The following is a 24,030-nucleotide window of genomic DNA, read 5'->3' on the forward strand; positions in this document are numbered from 1 at the left end:
GTAAATAATCATAATGTCTAATCCGTTGCTTTCCGGATTTTATCAGAAATATCCTTCTCCTTAAATTTTGCAAAACCTCAGGATTAAAACTGCCTTCCCTAGGGAACTGTTCCCCATCATTCACAGTCATACGTTCCCACTCATTGCACAAGACCTCTGCGTGTGATCCATATTTCTCACACATTATGTACCTCGCCGACCCTTTGGGCCGGCAAATATCAACGTGAACCCTTGTTGATCGTCCCCTACTTGAGCAACTGGCCCCCATTCTTTGCAGGTATTGCCTTCTCAGCGAACCCTTACAAAAACCAACTTACTCAGTGGTAAGGCGACGGTGAAAGTTCTCCGAGCGCTTTCACCCACTCACGCCCATATTGGCCTATACACCAGCCCTGTGTCCGTATCCTGTTTCCAGTGCCGGTAGTACCCAACCTCGGGATCTTTTGTAACCTCTATTTACTGAGAGCGTGTGGGAGTATGCTACCCCTCCCAGTAAATATCAGTTGTTGGAGATTTCCTGAGTGAACAGCGAAACTCCCTTAAAATAAAAAAAACCTACACAAATCACGTTTACCTGTACAATTAGCGTCTATGATTCCGCAGCAAATTTAGTGGGTATCAAGGTGAACTAACTAATGTACACAGTAGCGTGCGGTCCAGTTGCACTGCGTATAAGTAACTATTACTTATCCGCCTTATGACCAGCGGAATCGGTTGTTTAGGCTGCGAAACCTCAGCCGGAGCGTATTCTCAAAACGGGTATATGGGTACTACGCAAACCCCCGGGGCTCACTACCTCTGACCTTTCTCAAGTCAGGGTTTTCAGAATTTCGCTAGTTGCTTTTAACGGATTTCTGACTTCGCCGACCTTCTGGTCTGCTGCTTGCTACCTTGCTCCTTTATACCTTATACAATGTTAACGTGAGAAAGCCACTCCCACGCCACCAAGTGTCCACTCACCTGATGTGGTCTCCGACGGGATCCCGAATTATGGGTTCACAAAAAAACCTTTATTTTCACACTCACTCCTGCTCACTCATATACTCTTTGAGTTTTCTGTACAGAAAATTACTTTCATTCAGGTAAAACAGGCTAATCCCAGAGGTGATGCAACAAGAGGAGGATCTTTTAAACTAAAATTTTGGAAAACTGAACAAATTTGTGCTATTATCGCGTGGCTTCCGTATCTACTTAAACTAAAACAATGTTATCGTGTGATTTGTATTTAGTGGGCGTATCTGTACGCACGTTGCGTAATATACACCACGTGTGTAGGCCTCTGCGTTGCGTACGCAATCTCGCACGTGGTCCGAGACACGTATACAAAGGCCAGATACGTCCGCAGTAACACAAATAACACGCTTCTATAAATGCAAACGATATTTAACTATAATCGCTTACCAAGCACCACACAGTATCTCCTGTATAAACCTTTATAACTGGGTCAGGCTGCGTGTGTGCTTTACAATTACTCCCTTAAATATTACTTTTTACTTTTCACGAAATAGCAACAAATTTCCCAGCACGTGATCAATGCTAATGGCAAACAGAAAGGTAGATGTGCGAAAATACACAGATAAAATACAAATGCGTGCGTGTGTTGCGTGCGCAGTTGAAACCAAACAGAAATTTAACAGATTTAAAAACTAATAAAAAACAATAGCTTTGCGTTCTTACCTTTCGGATCCGGATCCCACCAGCATCCCTACAAACCAAGCGGAGCAGACGCTTATCTAATCAGCACTACTGTATCCCCGACCACCAAACGGCTAACAGGGGATACTACCTTCCCGCCCTTTGCTGATAGATAAAAGTCTGCCTTGTCCTGCTAGGCTGCGGATATGAGGAGGACCGGACGAGCCCTCAATTGATAATGTCAAATATTACCTTTAAACATGAAGCTATATACTAATACCGTGGAGCCGTTATGGCCGCTAGACCACGTGCACGTGCTACGCACTTTGTACGCTATTTGCGTACAGAGTCCTGCATGTGGTACGCACTTGGCGTACACACGCTGCGCTGAGTGTACGGATTACACACAGCGAGCGCACACACAGTGAATAACCTTTTAAACCTTGCTAATAAACACTGTAAGAATATGCTTATACTCTAAACCTTTAGACAAATACTGTAATGTTGTAATGCTTAAAAACCTTAACAAGGTGTATGCTGTTTGAGCAATTGAGACGCTAAGAAAAGCCCTTTGCAGTAAACAGTAAAAACACAAGACCTGGTATGGATTTAAAAACCACAGCAGCTCTAACACCGCCGTGGATGGTTTAGAGAAAAAGGGAAACACAATACAAGTTATACACTACAAACTAACATGGAAATCTAACAGAATAACAGAAAATAATACATAAACAATAGCGAATAATCGCAAACAAGAGCGAACACAATGAGAACACAATGGGAACAAATGGCGAACAAAATGGATAACAAAATGGCTACAGAGAAATATACATATGTGGGGATGATTCGCAAGCGCATCCTAGATCCAGCCCTCAGCATTCAGAGAGAAAGCCTTCAGAGAGAGTGAGTGACTGGCCAGGCAATGGTGGTCTTTATATACACAACATACATTCACAATACAATGGTCCCTATAATCTCATTGTTCATTGGACACAGGAATGTGTCTCCACATTATAGCAAAGGTCATAGGTGGATTTGAACAGGTGGGCTGTGTCTTTCTCCAACTGCTCTGGTGGGAGGTATCCTCAGAATTCCCGCCGCATGTGTAATTTACAGCAAATACAGTTAATGTTCATAAACTACATTTGTACATAACTATACGCAGGAGCGAGCGATCCTTTCCTAACTAGCATCGGAATGTTACTCTTAAAATACCCTACAGCTGGATACTAAACACCACCTTTCAACCTTTGTCTGACCCTTCCTATCATGTAAAGAGGAATCTCTCTGTCCATGAACAGTTTAAACTAAACATACTTGCTGACATTGTCTAGGGGAATATTTACTACAAAACACACTATTTGGGTTAAATATGCTACGATCGAGTCGCACGCTACACGCTTACAAACTCTACCGTAAATGCGCATACCACACGCGTGATCGCCGGAGCGATCTTACGCAAATTGCGGATATGTGCACGCACGGCAGACTGAGTGTACGAGCAGCGGGCATGTGCATGAGGGGTTAGTACAAGGCATATGCATCAGGATATTTTTCGACTTTGACAATGCTGTGTTACGTGTGTAAGCGTTACTAGTACTGGGGATGTTACGTGTGTAAGCAACACTACTATAGGGGGCGTTATGTGTGTAAGCGTAACTGGTACAGGGGGCGTTACGTGTGTAGGCGTTACGTCATTGGTAAAGTGGGCATTACACATGTAAGCATCACTGGTACAGGGGGCGTTACGTGTGTAAGCGTCACTGGTACAGGGGCGTTACGTGTGTATGCATCACTGGTACAGGGTGGCATTACGTGTGTAGGCGTTACGTCATTGGTAAAGTGGTGATAATGCTGATTTATCCTTATGAATGAAAGCTATACCTTAAACACAACTTAAATACACTTTACCATGGAGCCGCTGCGGCCGCTGAACTTACTACACACTCTACGTACTTTGTACGCAATTAGCGTACAAAGTCCCGTGCTGTGCACGGATTTAGCGTACACACGCCGCGCTGATGGTACAAAGTACTCACAGCGCGTACACACCCAGAGATACACTTTAAACCTTTTACAGCAATGCAATGCACTGATAATACACTTTAAACCTTAGCATGGCAATGAAGACACGACACCAGATTGTAATTAAAGCGCTGGGTTCCGACACCACAGGGTATTATTGCTGAAAGGGGGTTACAATACAAATAATACAATACAATATAATATAACAGAGTAAATGGCTACAGTCAATGTTACATACGTGAGTGGATTCGCTTGCGCAACCCGGTCCGGTCCTCCGTCATCAGATAGATAACGTTGTGAGCCTTGTGTCTGACCAGGCCTGCTGCAGGCTCTCTTTATTCACTTCATCTAAAACATAACACAATGGATACTGTAATCTCTTTGTCCATTGGACACAGGGATGGTCATTTACAGTACAGGAGAGGTCATAGGTCTGTTTGAATAGTTGGGCGATGTCTATTTTAACTGCTCTTGTGGGTGGTCTCCTCTGGATTCCTGCCGCATACATAATGTACAGTAAATACAGTTTATATCTATATTCTGCTCCTGCACATTACTATCCGCAGGAACATGCGATCTTCCTCAAACCAACACCGGAATGTTTCCCTTAAAATACCCTACAGCTGGATACCAAACACCACCTTGTAACCTTGTTCTGTCCCCTCCTATTCTGTAAAGGTGAATCCCTTTGTTCTGAATCCATTCAAACTGTTGTTACTTTCTGATGTGGTGCAGGGAGGCTATGTGTACATTGTGCACTATTTGGATTAAATATGTAATGTATTTTGATAGCCTTCCATGCGTTCACAAACTCTACCGTAAATACTCATACCACGCGCTAATGCGCAGGACCGCGGGAGCGACCATACGCAAATTGCGAATATGCGCACGCACAGGAGAGCAAGTACGCGCACGGAGGCCATCTGTGTGTAGTTTGTACATGATGTGTGTACTGCAATATTTTTCGACTTTGACAGTGGGCATTACACGTGTAAGCATCACTGGTACAGGGGGCGATACGTGTGTAAGCGTCACTGGTACAGGGGCGTTACGTGTGTATGCATCACTGGTACAGGGTGGCGTTACGTGTGTAGGCGTTACGTCATTGGTAAAGTGGGCATTACACGTGTAAGCATCACTGGTACTGGGGGCGTTATGTGTGTAAGCGGCACTACTACAGATAGCATTATGTGTATACGTGTTACTGCTTTGTAAAGTATGGGAGGGCGCAAATTTATAGTTTGCAGGAGGGCGCCGAACACCCTAGCACCGGCCCTGACAACATGGCTCACATCCCTGCATGAAATGGCATATCCTTGGGGTCACTCAAATCCTTGGGGCCTGGTACAGGTGTCCCCTTTGACCTCCCCCCCACCCTGTTGCCGGCCCTGACTAAAGGCCCATATAGACGGGCCGATGCGGGGAGAGATGTGTGCTGAGCGAACCGCTCAGCACATATCTCTCCCGCCGCTCAGCACAGCGCGATCTGTGCTGAGCGTGCGGGGGAGACAGGGGGCCGCTCACTTCACCCAGCGAGTGAAGTGAGCGACCCGCTAGATTGACCTGCGCGGCAGGCCAATCTAGCAGCAGCGATAGCGATGCGCGTGGCTACGCATCGCTATCGCTGTAAGGGGTACACACGGAGCGATCAGGCTTATATTCTAAGCAATCTAGTCAGATTGCTTAGAATATCGCTCCGTGGGTACCCCCTTAACAGCACAACACGACTGACCACGTAGATTCATCACATCTCTCAATCCTTTTTAGTATCTTGAGATAATTTGGGATTGCAGTAATTTTGTAGGACTTATTTTGTCTACTTTACATAAACTTAATGCATTGTCACTAGAGGAAGTAGGAGCCAGTAATAACGGGTGTAGTATGGTATGCCGGCGGCCGGGCTCCTGGCGACCAGCATACCGGTGCCGGGAGCCCGACCGGCGGCATACCGACAGTGTGGCGAGCACAAAGGAGCCCCTTGTGGGCTCGCTGCACTCGCCACGCTATGGGCACGGTGGCGCGCACCACGCTATTTATTTTCCCTCCAGGGGGGTCGTGGACCCCCACGAGGGAGAATAGCTGTCGGTATGCCGGGTGTCGGGATCCCGGCCGGTATACTGTGCACAGGGATCCCGACATTCGGCATACTGAAGACCACCCGTAATAACTGATATTGACTGTTTTAATTGTGTTATATTAAATATATATTTTTTCCAAGTTCAGAACCAAATTTCATAATATCACATCTTTTTATGCAAGTGTAACCATTCATTCATTTTGGCGGTATGAACGTTTTCTAAATTCACACTGCTGAACCACAGCTCGACTTCAGATTTTCTGAACTACAAGTCCAAACATGCCTGGGATGAAACTGAAGAGCGCAATTTTCACCAATGATCTAGTCTAGACCGCGTCATTTGTCACTTCTACCACCAGGGGGCAGTGTTACTTAAGATTTTTCCAGTTCATTTTCCGTCCAGGGAATGAATTAAGTATACAGTAGTATTCAGACAGCGTTGCTCATCAGTAATGTTGCCTCTCCGATATTGTTTAACTTGGCATTCATGTGTATCATTCACGTAACGTTGTGCTTTCTAACAAGTGTTTAATAGTATCATTTTTTTTCCATTCAATTTTAAATCATTTTAATTCCAATGGCCAGCAATGAGGTATCATCAGAGCCGGATTAAGGGGGGGGCCCAGGGGGTACATTACCCTGGGCCCAGAGCCGGATTAAGGGGGGGGCCCAGGGGGTACATTACCCTGGGCCCCCCTGTCTTAGGGGCCCCCCGTCCCTGCTGTGCTCTAAAGGCCGTTTGAATGCATTTTTTTAAGTGAAGTTAACGGCTAAGGGCCCCTCAGCATACACCTGAGCTGCCAGCGCTGTGGTCACCGATCTATAGCTGCCATCGGAGACCATCACATGCAGGGAAGCAGTAGCCTCACAGAATGCAGCGGCCCCATAGCAAGAGACTCTCCTGCTGGACCCGTCCTGTGCCACCTATACCCGGCGGGCTCAGATAGTGCCTGCTGCAAGGTATATGTTTTTTCCCTTCAAGTTGCAGTTGTAAAGGGGGCGTGGCCAAACGGCCGTGATTAGGCCACGCCCCCGACTTTACCGGGATTCGTCTTCTCCTTCTGTGTCTGGCTCCTGTGGTCTTGGCAGCATTCTGCAGCGACTTCAGAGTTGGTGATGAGGGGTAACTAATGTAGTGTGTGTGTGTGTGTGTGTGTGTGTGTGTGTGTGTGTGTGTGTGTGTGTGTGTGTGTGTGTGTGTGTGTGTGTGTGTGTGTGTGTGTGTGTTTGCAGTGTACAGTACTCTGTGTTTGTGTGTGGTCCAAATGTGTGTGGGTGTGTGTATGATCCAAAGATACGTTACCAAGGGCCTTAAATTGACATCACCAAATAGTAGTGGTCATTATATATATATATATATATATATATATATATATATATATATTTCACATACATCCCCACCAAATCACCAATCTGTATTTGCTTTATATATATATATATATATATATATATATATATATATATATATATATATATATAGAGCACATTTTGCTGACACTCGATCACTTCTTGTAGAGATGTGTACCTCTCTACCCTCTTGCCACCATGGCTGTGGTCAGTATAGCAGATACGAAGACGAGCGGCACTCACAGGCTATCAATTACGAATTTTTTGCTTATATGTCAATGAGCCCCAAGAAATGATGTTAAGTCCTTTAATCATGACATTTTGCTAGTTATGGGGCGGTTGAGACTAGTGGCCTATTCGTAATTGATAGCCTTAGGATGTCTAGATATATAATTTATTTATAGCTGGGTCACTTACGAATTTATTCCCAGTCCCTGTTTCAGGGTTTTTAATTCTAGTGTATTGTTATTATTTGATCCAGTTCGGTAATTTCTTGTATATGTTGTACAGTGGGCACCGGGGACGTGAGTTGTTTATGTTCCGGTTTCCATGGAGCTCTCCTGCGATGCGGCGCATCTGTGACGTCGCGGTTGTGAGACGCGGAAGTGACTCGTGATGGCTGGCGGGCGGGTGCGCCGTGGATCAGGTGAGTATGGTTAGGTTTGTTAATGGTGGGGGTTTCATGCTTTAAATGTCAGTTGTGCACATGTTGTATGTTTGCCTGGCCCTGAGGACGGAGAGGTTTTCTCCGAAACATGTCGGTCTGTTGCCAATAAAGTAACTACGTTTGCTCCAGCCTGCTGAGTGCCGCCTATCTACCTCTCTTTAATATTTTGATGGGAAGTACTTTTCCATGAGGAGGGCACCACAGCATTATACAATATCACTATAGAGTGCCGGATGCTACATTGGACGGTATATATATATATATATATATATATATACACACACACACACACACACTTTATTTTAGTCCATGGGGGCCCCCTGCTCTTTAGTGCCCCAGGCCTCCCAGCGCCTTAATCCGGCTCTGGGTATCATTATATATGATTTAACAGTTCTTTATATATTGCACGCATATTCTGCAATGTATATTGTTACTGACAATTTTATCATTCAAGTATGGATTAGCCATGACATTTTACATGACACGTGTGTATAGTAAGCTTCATGCACAGCAACTGTTTATGCAATAAAACAAATTTACTGTGAGGTGTGCTTTTCACCATCCCTGCCAGTGATGTGATTGGGTATAGACAGATAAGACAATGGTGCAAGGTGCACGATACCCAGAGAGAAATGAATCAAGCTCTTTATCTGCCAGTTACATGCTATGCAGCGAGCAGCTACCTCAAGCTGTTAATACGTTGATACACTCTCTCGTTTTCCTAAGATCACAACAGCTGTCCCCCTCCTTCCCCTCTCTCTCTCTCTCTCTCCCACTCTCTCTCTCTCTCTCTCTCTCTCTCTCTCTCTCTCTCTCTCTCTCTCTCTCTCCTCTCTCCTCTCACCCGGTGCATTGATATGCTGTGAGCAGCACATTAATAAATAGCACAAGCAATTGAGGTGTGTCATGGAAGGGATGGATCTGCTCCATTGTGTCGGCTTGCTCCAAGCACAGCAGAGGATTTCCCTAGCCTACCAGGGGTCTTCTATAGCCACCCAGCTGCCGATGTAAGACATCCCTGTTCTGGGCGTGAAGAAGAGGTTAGAAGAGAACACCACAGGCATGGAAAGGCAGCCTGAATAGTTAATTTATTTTACCTGTATACAGTTGTATTTTGCATGTGTGACCTGGATCCACCGGTATGAGGGACGAGAAGAAGGAAGACTGCCTTTGGAGTTGCTTGGGTCTTGTGCAGCAGGATTCCTATCAGTCTTAAGGTGCAATGTGCTGGTGTTATGGATTGGATTGCCTCTCTCTTACCTGAGATGCTACATTCACACAGCGACGATTTTTGTTGGGGATGCTGAAAACCTGGTGGATTATTATTATTATGGGTGCCAACCACTCGCACAAAACTCCCGTGTTTGATGAGGATGAAGAAGGTAAGGAGCTGTCCATGGTACCTGCTGGTGCTGAACGGACAGCAACATCCTACTATGCTCTTCTGGCTGTGCAATCAGTGATCGTATACTTACTAAGTAACTTTAATACTATTTATATCAGCAGATTTGCTTTCACTTTCCATCTAATATTTTTCCATCAGTTCAATTCATATTAATTGATACTGTGCACTTATCTTCACAGTTTCTATTTGTTTATGAAGTCCATGCTCTAAGGGGAAACGAAAATATGTTTGAAAAATTCCGAGATGCCCATTTATCACACCCTGTTTATCACATAAAATAATGCAAGCCTGCATATCGATATACATTTAATTTATGTTAAATAAATTCAGTGCTCTCCTACCGTGGATAAGTGTCTCAAATTAAAATAATCACATTTTAAACTGTAGAAACTCTGAGTTTATTATTTTTTCCCCATATAGCTTGAAAAGATCTTTACTTTAGTAAACAAATGTTATGCTATCTTTAAAGTTTTATGGTAAAAGTGTTGTGTTTTGATGTGTAGTTTCAGTATAATAACATATATTGATACAGCATTATTTTATTTATATAGAACTTTATGTTTTATATATTTACAATGTGTTATTATACAGTGACTCATTTGATTGATTGATTGATTGATTGATTGATTGAATGAATGAATTGATGGATGAATGAATTAATTAATGAATGTAAGTGTACTATAACATTCAGTGTATTTATCCTTTCACTTTGTAAAAAGTTTATTTTAGCAAGACAGGAATCACATAGGTGTGGAAGTATATTACAAAGTGATTTCCCTGCATCACAATCCTCTGGGATTACGGGAAAGGTCAGCCAGGCATCATAATACGGATTACCTGTATCACTGAGTTACTGAAATAGCTTATTACTGCAGCATACACATGCTAGGTCAAGTCTGCACATTAATAAGTGGAGCCTTGAAAATATAATTGAAGGTCTCCTATACATTATTTTTTCATCAGTGTAGAAAATGTCTCCGTGGTGCAAAGGGACCTTTACACCGTGAGCATGTGGCACCTATTCATTAACCAGTGGTTACAAAGTGATGATTTTGCATAGTAGTACTATAATAAATGTAGTAGTAAACTATTTTCACACAGATAAAGATACAGATATGTTGCTTGATTAATGAAGGTGGTGCCATCCAAGGATACTAGCAATCTAGTCAATACCAGGCCATCACGATCTCTGATATATTGTGAGACTATTAACATCTGGGTGCAATATATAATATCTGATATTTTAGCTTTTTGTAAACTTTCATGTGGAACAACATTGTGGGGGAGATTTCGCAAAGCTTGGAAAGAGAAAAAGTGGAGAGAGATAAAGTACCAACTAATCAGCACCTAGCTGTAATTTTACAGGCTGTGCTTGAAAAATGACAGGAGCTGATTGGTTGGTACGTTATATCTCTCCACTTTATCTCTCTCCAAATTTTAATAAATCGGGATACATTCATTAAGTCGACCGCACTTAGGTCGGCAGTCATTAGGTCGACGACTATTGGTCGACATTCATTAGGTCAACATAGTCACTAGGTCGACATGTATTAGGTCGCCATGGACAAAGGCTGACATGCATTTTTCCCATTTTTTTAACTTTTTCGTAATTTCCGATCCACATGGACTACGATTGGGAATAGTAACCTGTGCCAAGCGCAATGGTAGCGGAGCGAGGCACCTTGCCCGAAGCATGGCGAGTGAAGCGAGATTTGTAACAAAACAGGACAATACACACCGATGCAAATATTGTAGAACTGATTCCTAAGATCATAATAGGATCATAATGTCGCTCCAACTGGGTACTAGAACAATCAGCCTTGTTAAAGAAAATACCATAACAATAATGCAACACAACCACAGCCCTCTGGTTAATAATAAACAGCACAATACACGAACCAGCAATATACAGACCAGCAATATATATGTATGAGTGCCATATCTTAGCACTTGCGAAACAGATATACAAACAGAAATAAAGCTTGAACACAATAATAATGCAACAAATTTAAGCAATGAAGATATCCATGAAAAGATGAATAACATGTAGCAAGAACACAGATACTAATCACCCGTGAGTGGCCAATACACTGATGCCCTGAATGTTCATTTAGGCCCTTGGGGGCCAATGTCCCCAGGCGGAAGATCCAGCGTGCCTCGCATTGTAGTAGTTTAAGACCACGATTACCCCCACGTATAGAATGTGGAATGTGATCAATCATTCTATACTTAAGAGTGGTAAGATTATGTGCAGCATTAGCGAAATGTCTCGCAACAGGCTGATCACTTCTTCCCGAGGACAATGCAGCTTTAATGGCAGAACAATGTGCTGCCATCCGTTCCTTAAAGGGACGTTCCGTCTTCCCTATATAGGACAGGCCACACGGGCAAATGATTTGGTAAACAGTAAATGTTGAATTGCATGTAAGTCTATGTTTAATATGTAACATTTTACCATTATGTGGATGGTAAAAAGTGTCGCCTGGGATCAAATACTTGCAGGTCACACAAGTGCATCTAATGCAGCCTGCCTTGCTGCGATAAATGCTTGGAGTTGGCTCCGTGATGTCCGCTTTGACAAGGACATCACGGATATTGCGTCCTCGCTTATAACATGACAACAATTGTGTGTCTGAGAGGCCGCAATCCTGATCAGATTTAATAATCAGCCATAAACTTTTAGATGGGACACAGTGCACTAATCCTCCTAGTAGGATTGCAAAGAATGAGCCTTGATTTGTAGCTGGACTTAGTATACACATTATAACATAACATTTAAAGAGGGATGACTGCTAAATAACAATCTTGGTGCATATATAATAGGGTCTGAGTTTGCCAGAGGTGTGGGATGCCGGCCCATCTCAAATGTTTTTTTTAAAGCTGCAATCATTTACAAGGCAAAACCATGCCTTGTAAATGATTGCCGCTTTAAAAAAAAACATTCCGCACCTCTGGCAAACTCAGACCCTATTACATACGCCCCATGATCTCTGTGGTCTTTACAAATACATTTATAAATGCTTCGCAACAATAACTGAAGTTAATCTACAGGAAACCTATTTTTAAAATCAAAGAAGTAATTATATTTCTTATGGATATACTGTTTTTATTATTTTGTTCTGCATGATGGTAGTCACATGTGGCGCTGGTGCTGTTGCTATCTATGGAGACTTTTACTATTGTTTGAAGTTCAACTTAGCAAAATTGCAGTACAAGCGCCAGAAGGTTTGAATATATTATTACAGACTTGTTGTCCAAATTGAGTTACTGTATATGTTCAGAAAGAGGTTTATAATGAAGTTGCCCCCACTTTACGTATACTGTGAATCCCTAAACATTGCCCTTAGTGCCCCTTCCTCAATAAAGTCAGTCATTTCTAGTGACTTGATAGGCTGAATGTTGGTTCAGCCCACATAATGGCTTTTAACAAGGCATGTGTCGATAATGGGCTTAATGTTAAATAGGTTTAGGTTTATGCTTCCTGGTCTGTGCACGCTTCTACTGGAGACTCTGCTATTACTGCATGAGAGCGGGTGCATAAAGAAGTCATCTGTCATACGCACTTAAGAACATCTGCCAAAGACATAAAAACCCTCACAGGAGAATACAATATATGAGGAATATATGAGCAAATGCTTGGAGCTTTCCAGCCAGGAAGTAGTCTCAGCAACGTGTTGGCAAATCACATATATCCTGCAAATACTGAGAGGAGATCTGCTGGAATATAGTGCTTCTGATCTTGGGAGCGCAGTTACTTGTGCTGGTTGGAAGCAAAGCTGGAGCCCAGTGTAGGGGAAGATTACTTTGTTGTTTGATCTCTGACCATAACGCTGCTCTCTGTATGGCAAGCTGGGCTCCATACAGTCTGTGCAAATAGGAGCATAGAGGGAAGGCAATGAGCACTCCTAGGAAATCATTCACTACCAGAGTGGTGTACAATGGGCAGGAGAAAAAATACCCTCACATCCATACAGACCAGGCAATACAAAATTATATATATATATATATATATATGTATATATATATATACATATATATATATATAGAATGGCACTCTAGGTACGATAATTAAACTGCCGGGGTGCTCTCCAAATAATCCAAATACATGCTCAGTGTCCATATATACAGACCAGGCGGCACTCCATCGGACTTAAACAGGTGAAGACTAGTTTAATGCGCAGAAGCCAACGTTTCAAGGCCCTTTTGAAATGTTGGCTTCTGCGCATTAAACTTGTCTTCACCTGTTTAAGTCCGAAGGAGTGCCGCCTGGTCTGTACATATGGACATTAAGCATATAGATATATATATACACACAGTATATATATATATATATATATATATATATATATATATATATATATAGACAGAGGTGGTGATCCGGCACAGCCACATAATTGAATGATAACCTGGGTGACCTCACAAAAAGGGAATGGATAGTACAGGTGGTGCGGCACTCCAAGGATTTTCACGCTGATCGTAGATGAATTACAACGTTTCAATGCCTTTTATTCAAGGTGGCATTTTCATCAGGTAACAACATACAATACAAAAAATCTTACCTTAAATACCCATATCACCTCGTGTGGCGCCGAACGCCGTAGCGGGACTGCACACCCGGCGGCCGCGCATAGCATGTGACGTCATGACACGTCAGAAGGCAGCGTCAGAGGACACGTGACATATAACCCGTAACCATAGAGATTTGTAACAAAACAGGACAATACACACCAATGCAAATATTGTAGAACTGATTCTTAAGATCATAATAGGATCATAATGTCGCTCCAACTGGGTACTAGAACAATCAGCCTTGTTAAAGAAAATACCATAACAATAATGCAACGCAACCACAGCCCTCTGGTTAATAATAAACAGCACAATACACGAACCAGCAATATACAGACCAGCAATATATATGTATGAGTGCCATATCTTAGCATTTGCGAAACAGATATACAAACAGAAATAAAGCTTGAACACAATAATAATGCAACAAATTTAAGCAATGAAGATATCCATGAAAAGATGAATAACATGTAGCAAGAACACAGATACTAATCAACCGTGAGTGGCCAATACACATGCCTGAATGTTCATTTAGGCCCTTGGGAGCCAATGTCCCCAGGCGGAAGATCCAGCGTGCCTCGCATTGTAGTGTTATGGTCCTGATGCTCAGGACAGGGGAGATCTTATGTAGTGAGTCCTGAGCACCAAGACAGAATGCTGGGGTTGGGAAATGGGAAGGAAATAGCCCCTAGCACCCTACCTCCGTTGTCCTACCCGTGTTATCAATTCACGCCTGAACGACTATGGTTTCTTGGGCCCATGGCAGCCGCGTTTGAAGGGCGGATTAGGTCTGCCCAACTCCGATGCCCCCTCAGGTCTTAAAGAGAGACAAGGCGTGAACTGAGACAGGGTAATAACAAGGGGACCTCTAACTGAAACAACCACGCTAGGGGATATAAACTACCTAAAAACTAAACGTATGTGCGGCACGCTGCCAAAGGAAAAGAACTACAAAGAAACCACTGTCCACTCCCCTACACGGCACCGCCGAGTTCCGGGGAGGACAGTGAAAGCGGAAACCTCCGCAAATGCACCAATTCACAGTAAAATAAACACTAAGCGGCATAGGCCGCAACACGCGGCAGAAGCCGCTACTCACGAAACCGGGCGAGAACCCCAGATGACAGACAGGTTCGCAAGGACTAGAAGGATTCCCAGGACCGGCTTCGGACCTCCAAAGTACCAAAGGGCAGGGAGCAAGATCCACCAAACACGGCTGACAGGAACAGAGTTCTGCAAGGCAGGAACAGCATACAAGAAGCTATCACCGGCGGGGCTGCAGTGTGCTGGCTCACATAAAAAGGCCCTGCTGGCCAATAACAGGAGGGCCAGCAGGACCAGCCCCCAGACCCTAATTACTAGTTGCCGTGCAGCTGCCCTGCTGCACGAGCAACCTAATTAACTATTCTTAGCAACGGGGAACGCGGTCCACCCGTGGCGTCCCCGTTGCTATGCACCCGGCGGCCCTGCACTCACGACGTCCTGCGTTGCCAGGGACCCGGCGGCTATCGTGCGCACGGTGTCCTGGCGTTGCTAGGCGCCGTGCGGGGGACAGGGAAGGAGAGAGGCGCGGCGGCTGTGACCGCTGCTCAGTCAGGGCACGGCCGAAGACCGCCGCGCCTAACAGTACCCCCCCCCCCTTGAGGAGGGGTTAAAGAACCCCTAGAGCCAGGTTTCTGAGGAAACTCCTGAAAGAAAATCCTCTTCAGCTTGGGAGCATGTAAATCTTTATCCAACACCCAAGATCTTTCTTCAGGGCCATAACCTTTCCAGTGGACCAAAAAATAGAGCCGACCCCGAGAAAGCTTAGAATCTAAAACCTTCTCCACCAAGAACTCTTGTTGCCCCTGAACATCCACCGGAGATCTACACTGGGAAGTCCTCCGAGGAAATCTCCTGGAAGAAAAATACTGTTTCAAAAGAGAACAGTGAAAAGTATTGCCAATTTTGAGAGATCTCGGCAAGCGTAGCCGAAAAGCAACTGGGTTGACCTTCTTAATGATAAGGAATGGTCCAATAAATTTGGGTCCCAATCTAGCCGAAGGTTGTCGGAGCTTGATGTTGCGAGTTGACAACCATACCTCATCTCCCACCTTAAAAGTGCAAGGACTTCGGAGCCTATCAGAAAATTTCTTTTCTCGGAAGGCAGCTTTTCTCAAGGCAAGGTGCACCTTTCTCCAAATTGTTCTGAGATGGGAGGTTAAGGTCAACGAGGAGACTGGAGAATGAGGAAAAAAAGAGTTGGCTCTAGGATGAAAGCCAAAGACTGAAAAGAATGGGGACTCCATGGTGGAAGAATGACAAGAGTTATTATGAGCAAATTCGGCTAACGGAAGAAATTCAGACCAATCATTCTGCAGTTTGGCCGAATACAACCGTAAATACTGTTTTAATGACTGGTTAACTCGTTCGGTTTGTCCGTTAGATTGTGGATGGTACCCAGATGTTAAAGAGAGTTTCATATTTAATGAGGCACAAAAACGTTTCCAGATACGAGCAATGAATTGCGGACCCCGATCAGAGACAATATCCCTGGGCAACCCATGGAGCCTGAACACATGACGGAGAAACAAGACTGCCAACCCTTGAGCAGAGGATAATCGGGGAAGAGCAATGAAATGAGCCATCTTACTAAAACGATCTACTACCACCCAAATGACTCAAAATCCGGCTGAAAGAGGAAGGTCCACCACGAAATCCATGGATATATGTGACCATGGCCTGAGAGGAACGGTTAAAGGTACGAGTTGCCCGATCGGCAATGAACGAGGAACCTTATGCCGTGCACAAACCTGACAGGAATGGACAAATTCCCTTACATCTTTAGAAAGACTAGGCCACCACACCGAGCGAGAGACTAACTCCAAGGTCTTAGTGATACCTGGATGACCAGAGACTTTGTTGTCATGAAACTCAGCTAAAACAGTGCCTCTCAGAAATTCAGGGACAAAGAGACGATCAGCAGGAGTCGGTATAGGAGCCTGCTGTTGAAGCTGGACTAACTGAGTAAATAAATCCTGTGTGAGGCCTGCCCGGATGACAGATGTTGGAACTATGGGATGGTTATTGTGAACCGGAAGAAAACAACGTGACAGGGCATCCTCTTTAGTATTTTTGGAACCGGGCCTGAAGGTGATAATAAACCTGAAACGAGTAAAAAAACAATGCCCAACGTGCCTGCCGAGCATTAAGCCGTTTAGCTGACTCAATATACTGCAGGTTCTTATGGTCAGTAAACACTGTAATAGTATGCCTAGCTCCCTCCAGCCAATGCCTCCACTCCTCGAAAGCCCATTTAACTGCCAGCAATTCTCGATTACCAACGTCATAGTTGGATTCTGCGGAGGAGAATTTCCTGGACATGAAGGCACAAGGGTGTAATTCCTGAGACTCCGGATCTTCCTGAGATAGGATAGCCCCCACTCCAACCTCTGAGGCATCTACCTCGACTATAAAGGGGAGCTCCGGGTTAGGGTGCCTGAGAACAGGAGCCGAGACAAAGGCCTGCTTTAAGGCCCGAAAGGCAGACTCGGCTGCAGGCGACCAATTGGAAGGGTCCGCTCCTTTTTTAGTCAATGCTACTATAGGAGCGACCAAATCAGAAAAGGTATGAATGAACCGCCTATAATAGTTTGCAAACCCTAAAAAGCGCTGAATTGCTTTTAAATTTGTGGGTTGCGCCCAATTAAGGATGGCCTGGAGTTTTTTCGGTTCCATGAAAAATCCCTGGGGAGAAATAATATACCCCAAGAAGGACACTTCTGTGATGTGAAAATCACATTTCTCTAGTTTTGCGTATAAATGATTCTCCCGTAGTTTTTGAAGAACCAGATGCACATGGGTAATATGTTGTTCCATAGACTCAGAATAAATCAAAATGTCGTCTAAATAAACGACAACGAACTTTCCAAGAAAGTCACGAAGAACATCATTGATGAGGTCTTGAAATACAGCAGGAGCATTTGACAGCCCAAAGGGCATCACCAGGTATTCATAATGACCCGACTGTGTGCTGAAAGCCGTCTTCCACTCATCTTCAGATCTTATTCGGATGAGATTGTAAGCTCCTCTAAGATCGATTTTTGAGAATATAACGGCAGAACTGATCAAAAAGTACTGAAATCAAAGGCAAAGGCTAGGTGTTTTTAACAGAAATTTTATTCAGACCCCGAAAATCAATACATGGTCTGAGCGACCCATCTTTTTTCTCAACAAAAAAGAATCCTGCACTCAAAGGAGATTTCGAAGGCCTAATGAAGCCTTTTTTCAGGCTTTCCTGGATATAATTATCCATAGCCGTGGTTTCTGGCCCGGACAGGGCATATAATCTCCCCTTAGGTAAAGTGGCCCCGGGAACTAAATCTATAGCGCAGTCATAGGACCGATGGGGAGGCAGAACGTCCGCATTACCCTTGGAGAACACATCAGCAAAATCCTGATATTCCAGAGGAATAAGTTCTGGGGTAACTGCCGCAACCCGGACAGGATGGGAAATACACTCCTTAACACAAAAAGGACCCCATTGGGAAATCTCCCCAGACCGCCAATCTATGGTGGGATTATGAAAGGCAAGCCAGGGGTGACCCAAAACTACTGGAACTGCCGGACAATGTGTAAGGTAAAATTCTATTTCTTCTGAATGTAGGTCCCCCACTGTCAGCAATACTGGAGGTGTGCGGTGAGTAATAACCCCATTGGAAAGCGTACCCCCATCCAAGCCGTGCATGGTGATACGTCTATCTAAGGGTATAAGTGGAACGCCTAAAGCCTTAGCCCAAGCTAAATCCATAAAATTTCCTGCAGCTCCACTGTCGACGAAGGCCGACACCAACGAACTGAGGCTGCCAAAGGAAATCTTTACCGGAACTAATAGAGAATTATTAGAGGAGATTAACTGCAGACCCAAGTGAACCCCCTCACAATTCACTTGGTCAGAGCGTTTCCCGGCTTGTTCGGGCAGTTACGTGCGATATGTCCCTTACCACCACAATACAAACAAAGACCAGAACTTAACCTTCTGGTTCTTTCCTCTGGGGACAGCCGGGAGAGACCCATTTGCATGGGCTCCTCGACGTCCTCAGGAAAAGTATATATACATGGATTAGGCCTAAAAGTTGTTCCTCTTTCAGCCCTCCGCTCTCGGAGACGACGATCAATTTTAATAGCGAGCTCCATGAGTTTGTCTAGAGTCTCAGGAGCGGGGTACTGAAGGAGACTGTCTTTAATCACTTCCGACAGACCGAGGCGAAACTGACTGCGCAGGGCCGGGTCATTCCAGCCACAGTCGTTCGACCAACGGCGAAATTCGGTACAATACACCTCTGCTGGATTTTTGCCTTGCTTAAGGGCACGCAGGTGACTCTCAGCTGATGCTTCTCTATCTGGGTCGTCATATAAGAGGCCTAAGGATTTAAAAAAGGCGTCTACTGATAACAAAGCAGCATCATCCGCTCTTAGCCCAAACGCCCAGGTCTGTGGATCACCCTGAAGTAGAGACATCACAATCCCGACCCGCTGAGACTCAGTACCAGAGGAACGGGGCCTTAAACGAAAATAAAGCTTACAAGCTTCCTTAAAATTAAAAAAATCCTTTCGGTTACCCGAAAAACGGTCAGGTAAATGCATCTTTGGTTCTGGAACCATACTCGGGGAGGCTCGCAAAAGATCTTCCTGCGATCTCACCTGAAGAGTAAGGTCCTGAACCATCTGAGTTAATTCCTGTATTTGGTTAACCAAAAGCTGACTGGGGTTTGGCCCTAAACCTGCTGGATTCATGAAGCCGAATTTCTAGGCCCACCAATACAACGGTGATAATGTTACGGTCCTGATGCTCAGGACAGGGGAGATCTTATGTAGTGAGTCCTGAGCACCAAGACGGAATGCTGGGATTGGGAAATGGGAAGGAAATAGCCCCTAGCACCCTACCTCCGTTGTCCTACCCGTGTTATCAATTCACGCCTGAACGACTATGGTTTCTTGGGCCCATGGCAGCCGCGTTTGAAGGGCGGATTAGGTCTGCCCAACTCCGATGCCCCCTCAGGTCTTAAAGAGAGACAAGGCGTGAACTGAGACAGGGTAATAACAAGGGGACCTCTAACTGAAACAACCACGCTAGGGGCTATAAACAACCTAAAAACTAAACGTATGTGCGGCACGCCGCCAAAGGAAAGGAACTACAAAGAAACCACTGTCCACTCCCCTACACGGCACCGCCGAGTTCCAGGGAGGACAGTGAAAGCGGAAACCTCCGCAAATGCACCAATTCACAGTAAAATAAACACTAAGCGGCATAGGCCGCAACACGCGGCAGAAGCCGCTACTCACGAAACCAGGCGAGAACCCCAGATGACAGACAGGTTCGCAAGGACTAGAAGGATTCCCAGGACCGGCTTCGGACCTCCAAAGTACCAAAGGGCAGGGAGCAAGATCCACCAAACACGGCTGACAGGAACAGAGTTCTGCAAGGCAGGAACAGCATACAAGAAGCTATCACTGGCGGGGCTGCAGTGTGCTGGCTCACATAAAAAGGCCCTGCTGGCCAATAACAGGAGGGCCAGCAGGACCAGCCCCCAGACCCTAATTACTAGTTGCCGTGCAGCTGCCCTGCTGCACGAGCAACCTAATTAACTATTCTTAGCAACGGGGAACGCGGTCCACCTGTGGCGTCCCCGTTGCTATGCACCCGGCGGCCCTGCACGCACGACGTCCTGCGTTGCCAGGGACCCGGCGGCTATCGTGCGCACGGCGTCCTGGCGTTGCTAGGCGCCGTGCGGGGGACAGGGAAGGAGAGAGGCGCGGCGGCCGTGACCGCTGCTCAGTCAGGGCACGGCAGAAGACCGCCGCGCCTAACAGTAGTAGTTGAAGACCACGATTACCCCCACGTATAGAATGTGGAATGTGATCAATCATTCTATACTTAAGAGTGGTAAGATTATGTGCAGCATTAGCGAAATGTCTCGCAACAGGCTGATCACTTCTTCCCGAGGACAATGCAGCTTTAATGGCAGAACAATGTGCTGCCATCCGTTCCTTAAAGTAAAATAAACTGCGAGTAAGGTAACCCTTTATTTAGAGATACAGGATGGCAGCTGTTGGCCATAAGTAAATTATTTCGGTCAGTAGGCTTGGAATAAAGGTTAGTTGAGATGTGACCATCTATAATAGAGATAGCCACATCCAAGAAATAAATATCTGTTGCACTAAAGGAGAAGGTAAACTTCACTGGACTAGTACTGGAATTGTGTAAGTCAAGATGTCTAACCAAATCACAACTGTCCCCTCGCCAAAAGACAAGCAAGTCGTCAATATAGCGGCAGAAAAAGAGGATTCTATCTGCAATTGAGGGGTCTGAAAAAAATGTTGCCTGTTCAACATCGAACATGAAAATATTAACATATGAGGGGGCTACCGCCGCCCCCATAGCACACCCAATCAGTTGCAGATAGAATGCCTCATAAGATGATAGATTTACAATTAAGGTTTCTTTGTGGTCTGTTTGTTTCCACTTTTGTTTTGGCCCCCACGTCTTGTGTATTTTCGCTGCCGCGGGTGTAATGTACCCGCGTGGTCACATTACATGAATTATCCCCTGCTGAGACTGTTGTTTTATCCAAGGGGTTATCTTTTGTGCCCACTACCAGATTTAATCCACTACCTTACTCGCAGTTTATTCGAGTGAGGCATATAACCTCAGACATTAAGCAAGCAGAAATTCAGATTGATGTATTATTAGAGAAGTTTTTGAAACGTGGTTATGACTTTGCTCAGCTTCAACAAACTAAATTCAAGGTATTAAACATTGACAGAATGTCTTTATTACAACCCAACTTTAAACTTAAGAAAACCATCCTACCCTGGGTCACTCAATATACATCAGTTAGTCCTAGCATTAACAAGATAGCTAAAAGTTTATGGCCGATTATTAAATCTGATCAGGATTGTGGCCTCTCAGACACACAATTGTTGTCATGTTATAAGCGAGGACGCAATATCCGTGATGACCTTGTCAAAGCAGACATCACGGAGCCAACTCCAAGCATTTATCGCGGCAAGGCAGGCTGCATTAGATGCACTTGTGTGACCTGCAAGTATTTGATCCCAGGCGACACTTTTTACCATCCGCATAATGGTAAAATGTTACATATTAAACATAGACTTACATGCAATTCAACATTTACTGTTTACCAAATCATTTGCCCGTGCGGCCTGTCCTATATAGGGAAGACAGAACGTCCCTTTAAGGAACGGATGGCAGCACATTGTTCTGCCATTAAAGCTGCATTGTCCTCGGGAAGAAGTGATCAGCCTGTTGCGAGACATTTTGCTAATGCTGCACATAATCTTACCACTCTTAAGTATAGAATGATTGATCACATTCCACATTCTATACATGGGGGTAATCGTGGTCTTAAACTACTACAATGCGAGGCACGCTGGATCTTCCGCCTGGGGACATTGGCCCCCAAGGGCCTAAATGAACATTCAGGCATCAGTGTATTGGCCACTCACGGGTGATTAGTATCTGTGTTCTTGCTACATGTTATTCATCTTTTCATGGATATCTTCATTGCTTAAATTCGTTGCATTATTATTGTGTTCAAGCTTTATTTCTGTTTGTATATCTGTTTCGCAAGTGCTAAGATATGGCACTCATACATATATATTGCTGGTCTGTATATTGCTGGTTCGTGTATTGTGCTGTTTATTATTAACCAGAGGGCTGTGGTTGCGTTGCATTATTGTTATGGTATTTTCTTTAACAAGGCTGATTGTTCTAGTACCCAGTTGGAGCGATATTATGATCCTATTATGATCTTAGGAATCAGTTCTACAATATTTGCATCGGTGTGTATTGTCCTGTTTTGTTACAAATCTCTATGGTTACGGGCTATATGTCACGTGTCCTCTGACGCTGCCTTCTGACGCGTCATGATGTCACACGCTATGCGCGGCCGCCGGGCGTGTAGTCCCGCTGCGGCGTTCAGCGCCACACGAGGTGATATGGGTATTTAAGGTAAGATTTATTGTATTGTATGTTGTTACCTGACGAAAATGCCACCTTGAATAAAAGGCATTGAAACGTTGTAATTCATCTACTATCAGCGTGAAAATCCTTGGAGTGCCGCACCACCTGTACACTATATATATATATATATATATATATATATAAAGGAGATGCGTGTACCGGCACTCCCACTGCTGGAAATACGTGCCCCGGTGCCCACTGGTACGAATAAATTAGATGGAAGTCCCGAAACGTTGGTTTTCATGCCGTGATTCTTCAATACACTTATTTGCTGTAATAAGACCCTGAGTGCCGCTGATTGCTTCACCGCCTTCCATCTATATATATATATATATATATATATATTTAAAGATACATTGGGAGTCTCAGCTTTACATGTTCACTATAAAATGAAAAACAGGATATGTGGAATTTAGGAAACTTATATTTAGGAAATAATGCTCATTTGAGACTAATCTTGTAAAATGTCATGGAAGCTAACATACTTTTGAACCATATTTAGCTTTCTTTTTCACTTATATAGATTAACAAGTACAGAACTAATGTGCTCCAGCTGGGAACTGTACCTAGCAAGCACAAAAAACACCTTATTAAACATGGGGGCCAACGTCTGATTGTGAGATTAAAATTATTCTGCATACACCTGCTAGAGTGGGAACTCTTCCAAATGCAAACTCTTCATACTCTTCATCCCTTAAAGTCTATTATAATAATATCCCATCTTGCAATCCGGCAATATAAAATGGCTGCTGTTAGCCATCATTCTCAACAAATATTTTAATCTACTGTTATCTGGTCAGCTACTCACATTATTTGCTTCATTAACCGGTGTATTCTCAGTGAAAACAGGTGAAAAACGAGGATAATCACATTACAAAAGAAGGTAGAGTTGGTCATAGATGATCAATGTTTATACCAGTTGATAGTTAGAGGCCAATGGCAAGTGTTTTTGTTTGAGCCCACCATCTATTGCTTTGTGACACTGACAGTGATTCAGTGGTGGACAGAAACATTAGGCGTAAATACTCAATGTTTTCCTCTGCGTATCTATCTGGGATGCACGGCACATGTGTGTGGAAGGTCACCACTGGCGGACTCAGACTGGAATTGCATAAAGAATCAAGGAATTCTTATAGGCGCGATGATAGTGGTGATGCCATGGGCTTGCTCAGAAGTCCATTGTGCGGTTGATCCCTGCTTTATGTTGTATCTGTGTGCACCACACATCGGATTAGATCTGCAGGTGGTGGGCATTTCAATAGACAGCCCATTTGCTGCATCCA

At 44.3% G+C, this 24,030-nt stretch overlaps 1 protein-coding gene across 1 annotated transcript in view; it reads left to right on the forward strand.

The window, feature by feature from the left end:
- The first annotated feature begins 8,119 nt into the window (after positions 1-8,119).
- Positions 8,120-24,030, forward strand: part of STK32B (serine/threonine kinase 32B) — a 613,395-nt gene continuing 597,484 nt past the window's right edge. The window contains exon 1 of the mRNA XM_063923372.1: positions 8,120-9,133. Within this exon, the coding sequence (XP_063779442.1) occupies positions 9,052-9,133 (82 nt within the window). The 5' untranslated portion in view covers positions 8,120-9,051. The remainder of the gene's footprint in view (positions 9,134-24,030) is intronic.

The sequence above is a fragment of the Pseudophryne corroboree genome, chromosome 1 (assembly GCF_028390025.1).
Source record: "Pseudophryne corroboree isolate aPseCor3 chromosome 1, aPseCor3.hap2, whole genome shotgun sequence".
Lineage (NCBI taxonomy): Eukaryota > Metazoa > Chordata > Amphibia > Anura > Myobatrachidae > Pseudophryne > Pseudophryne corroboree.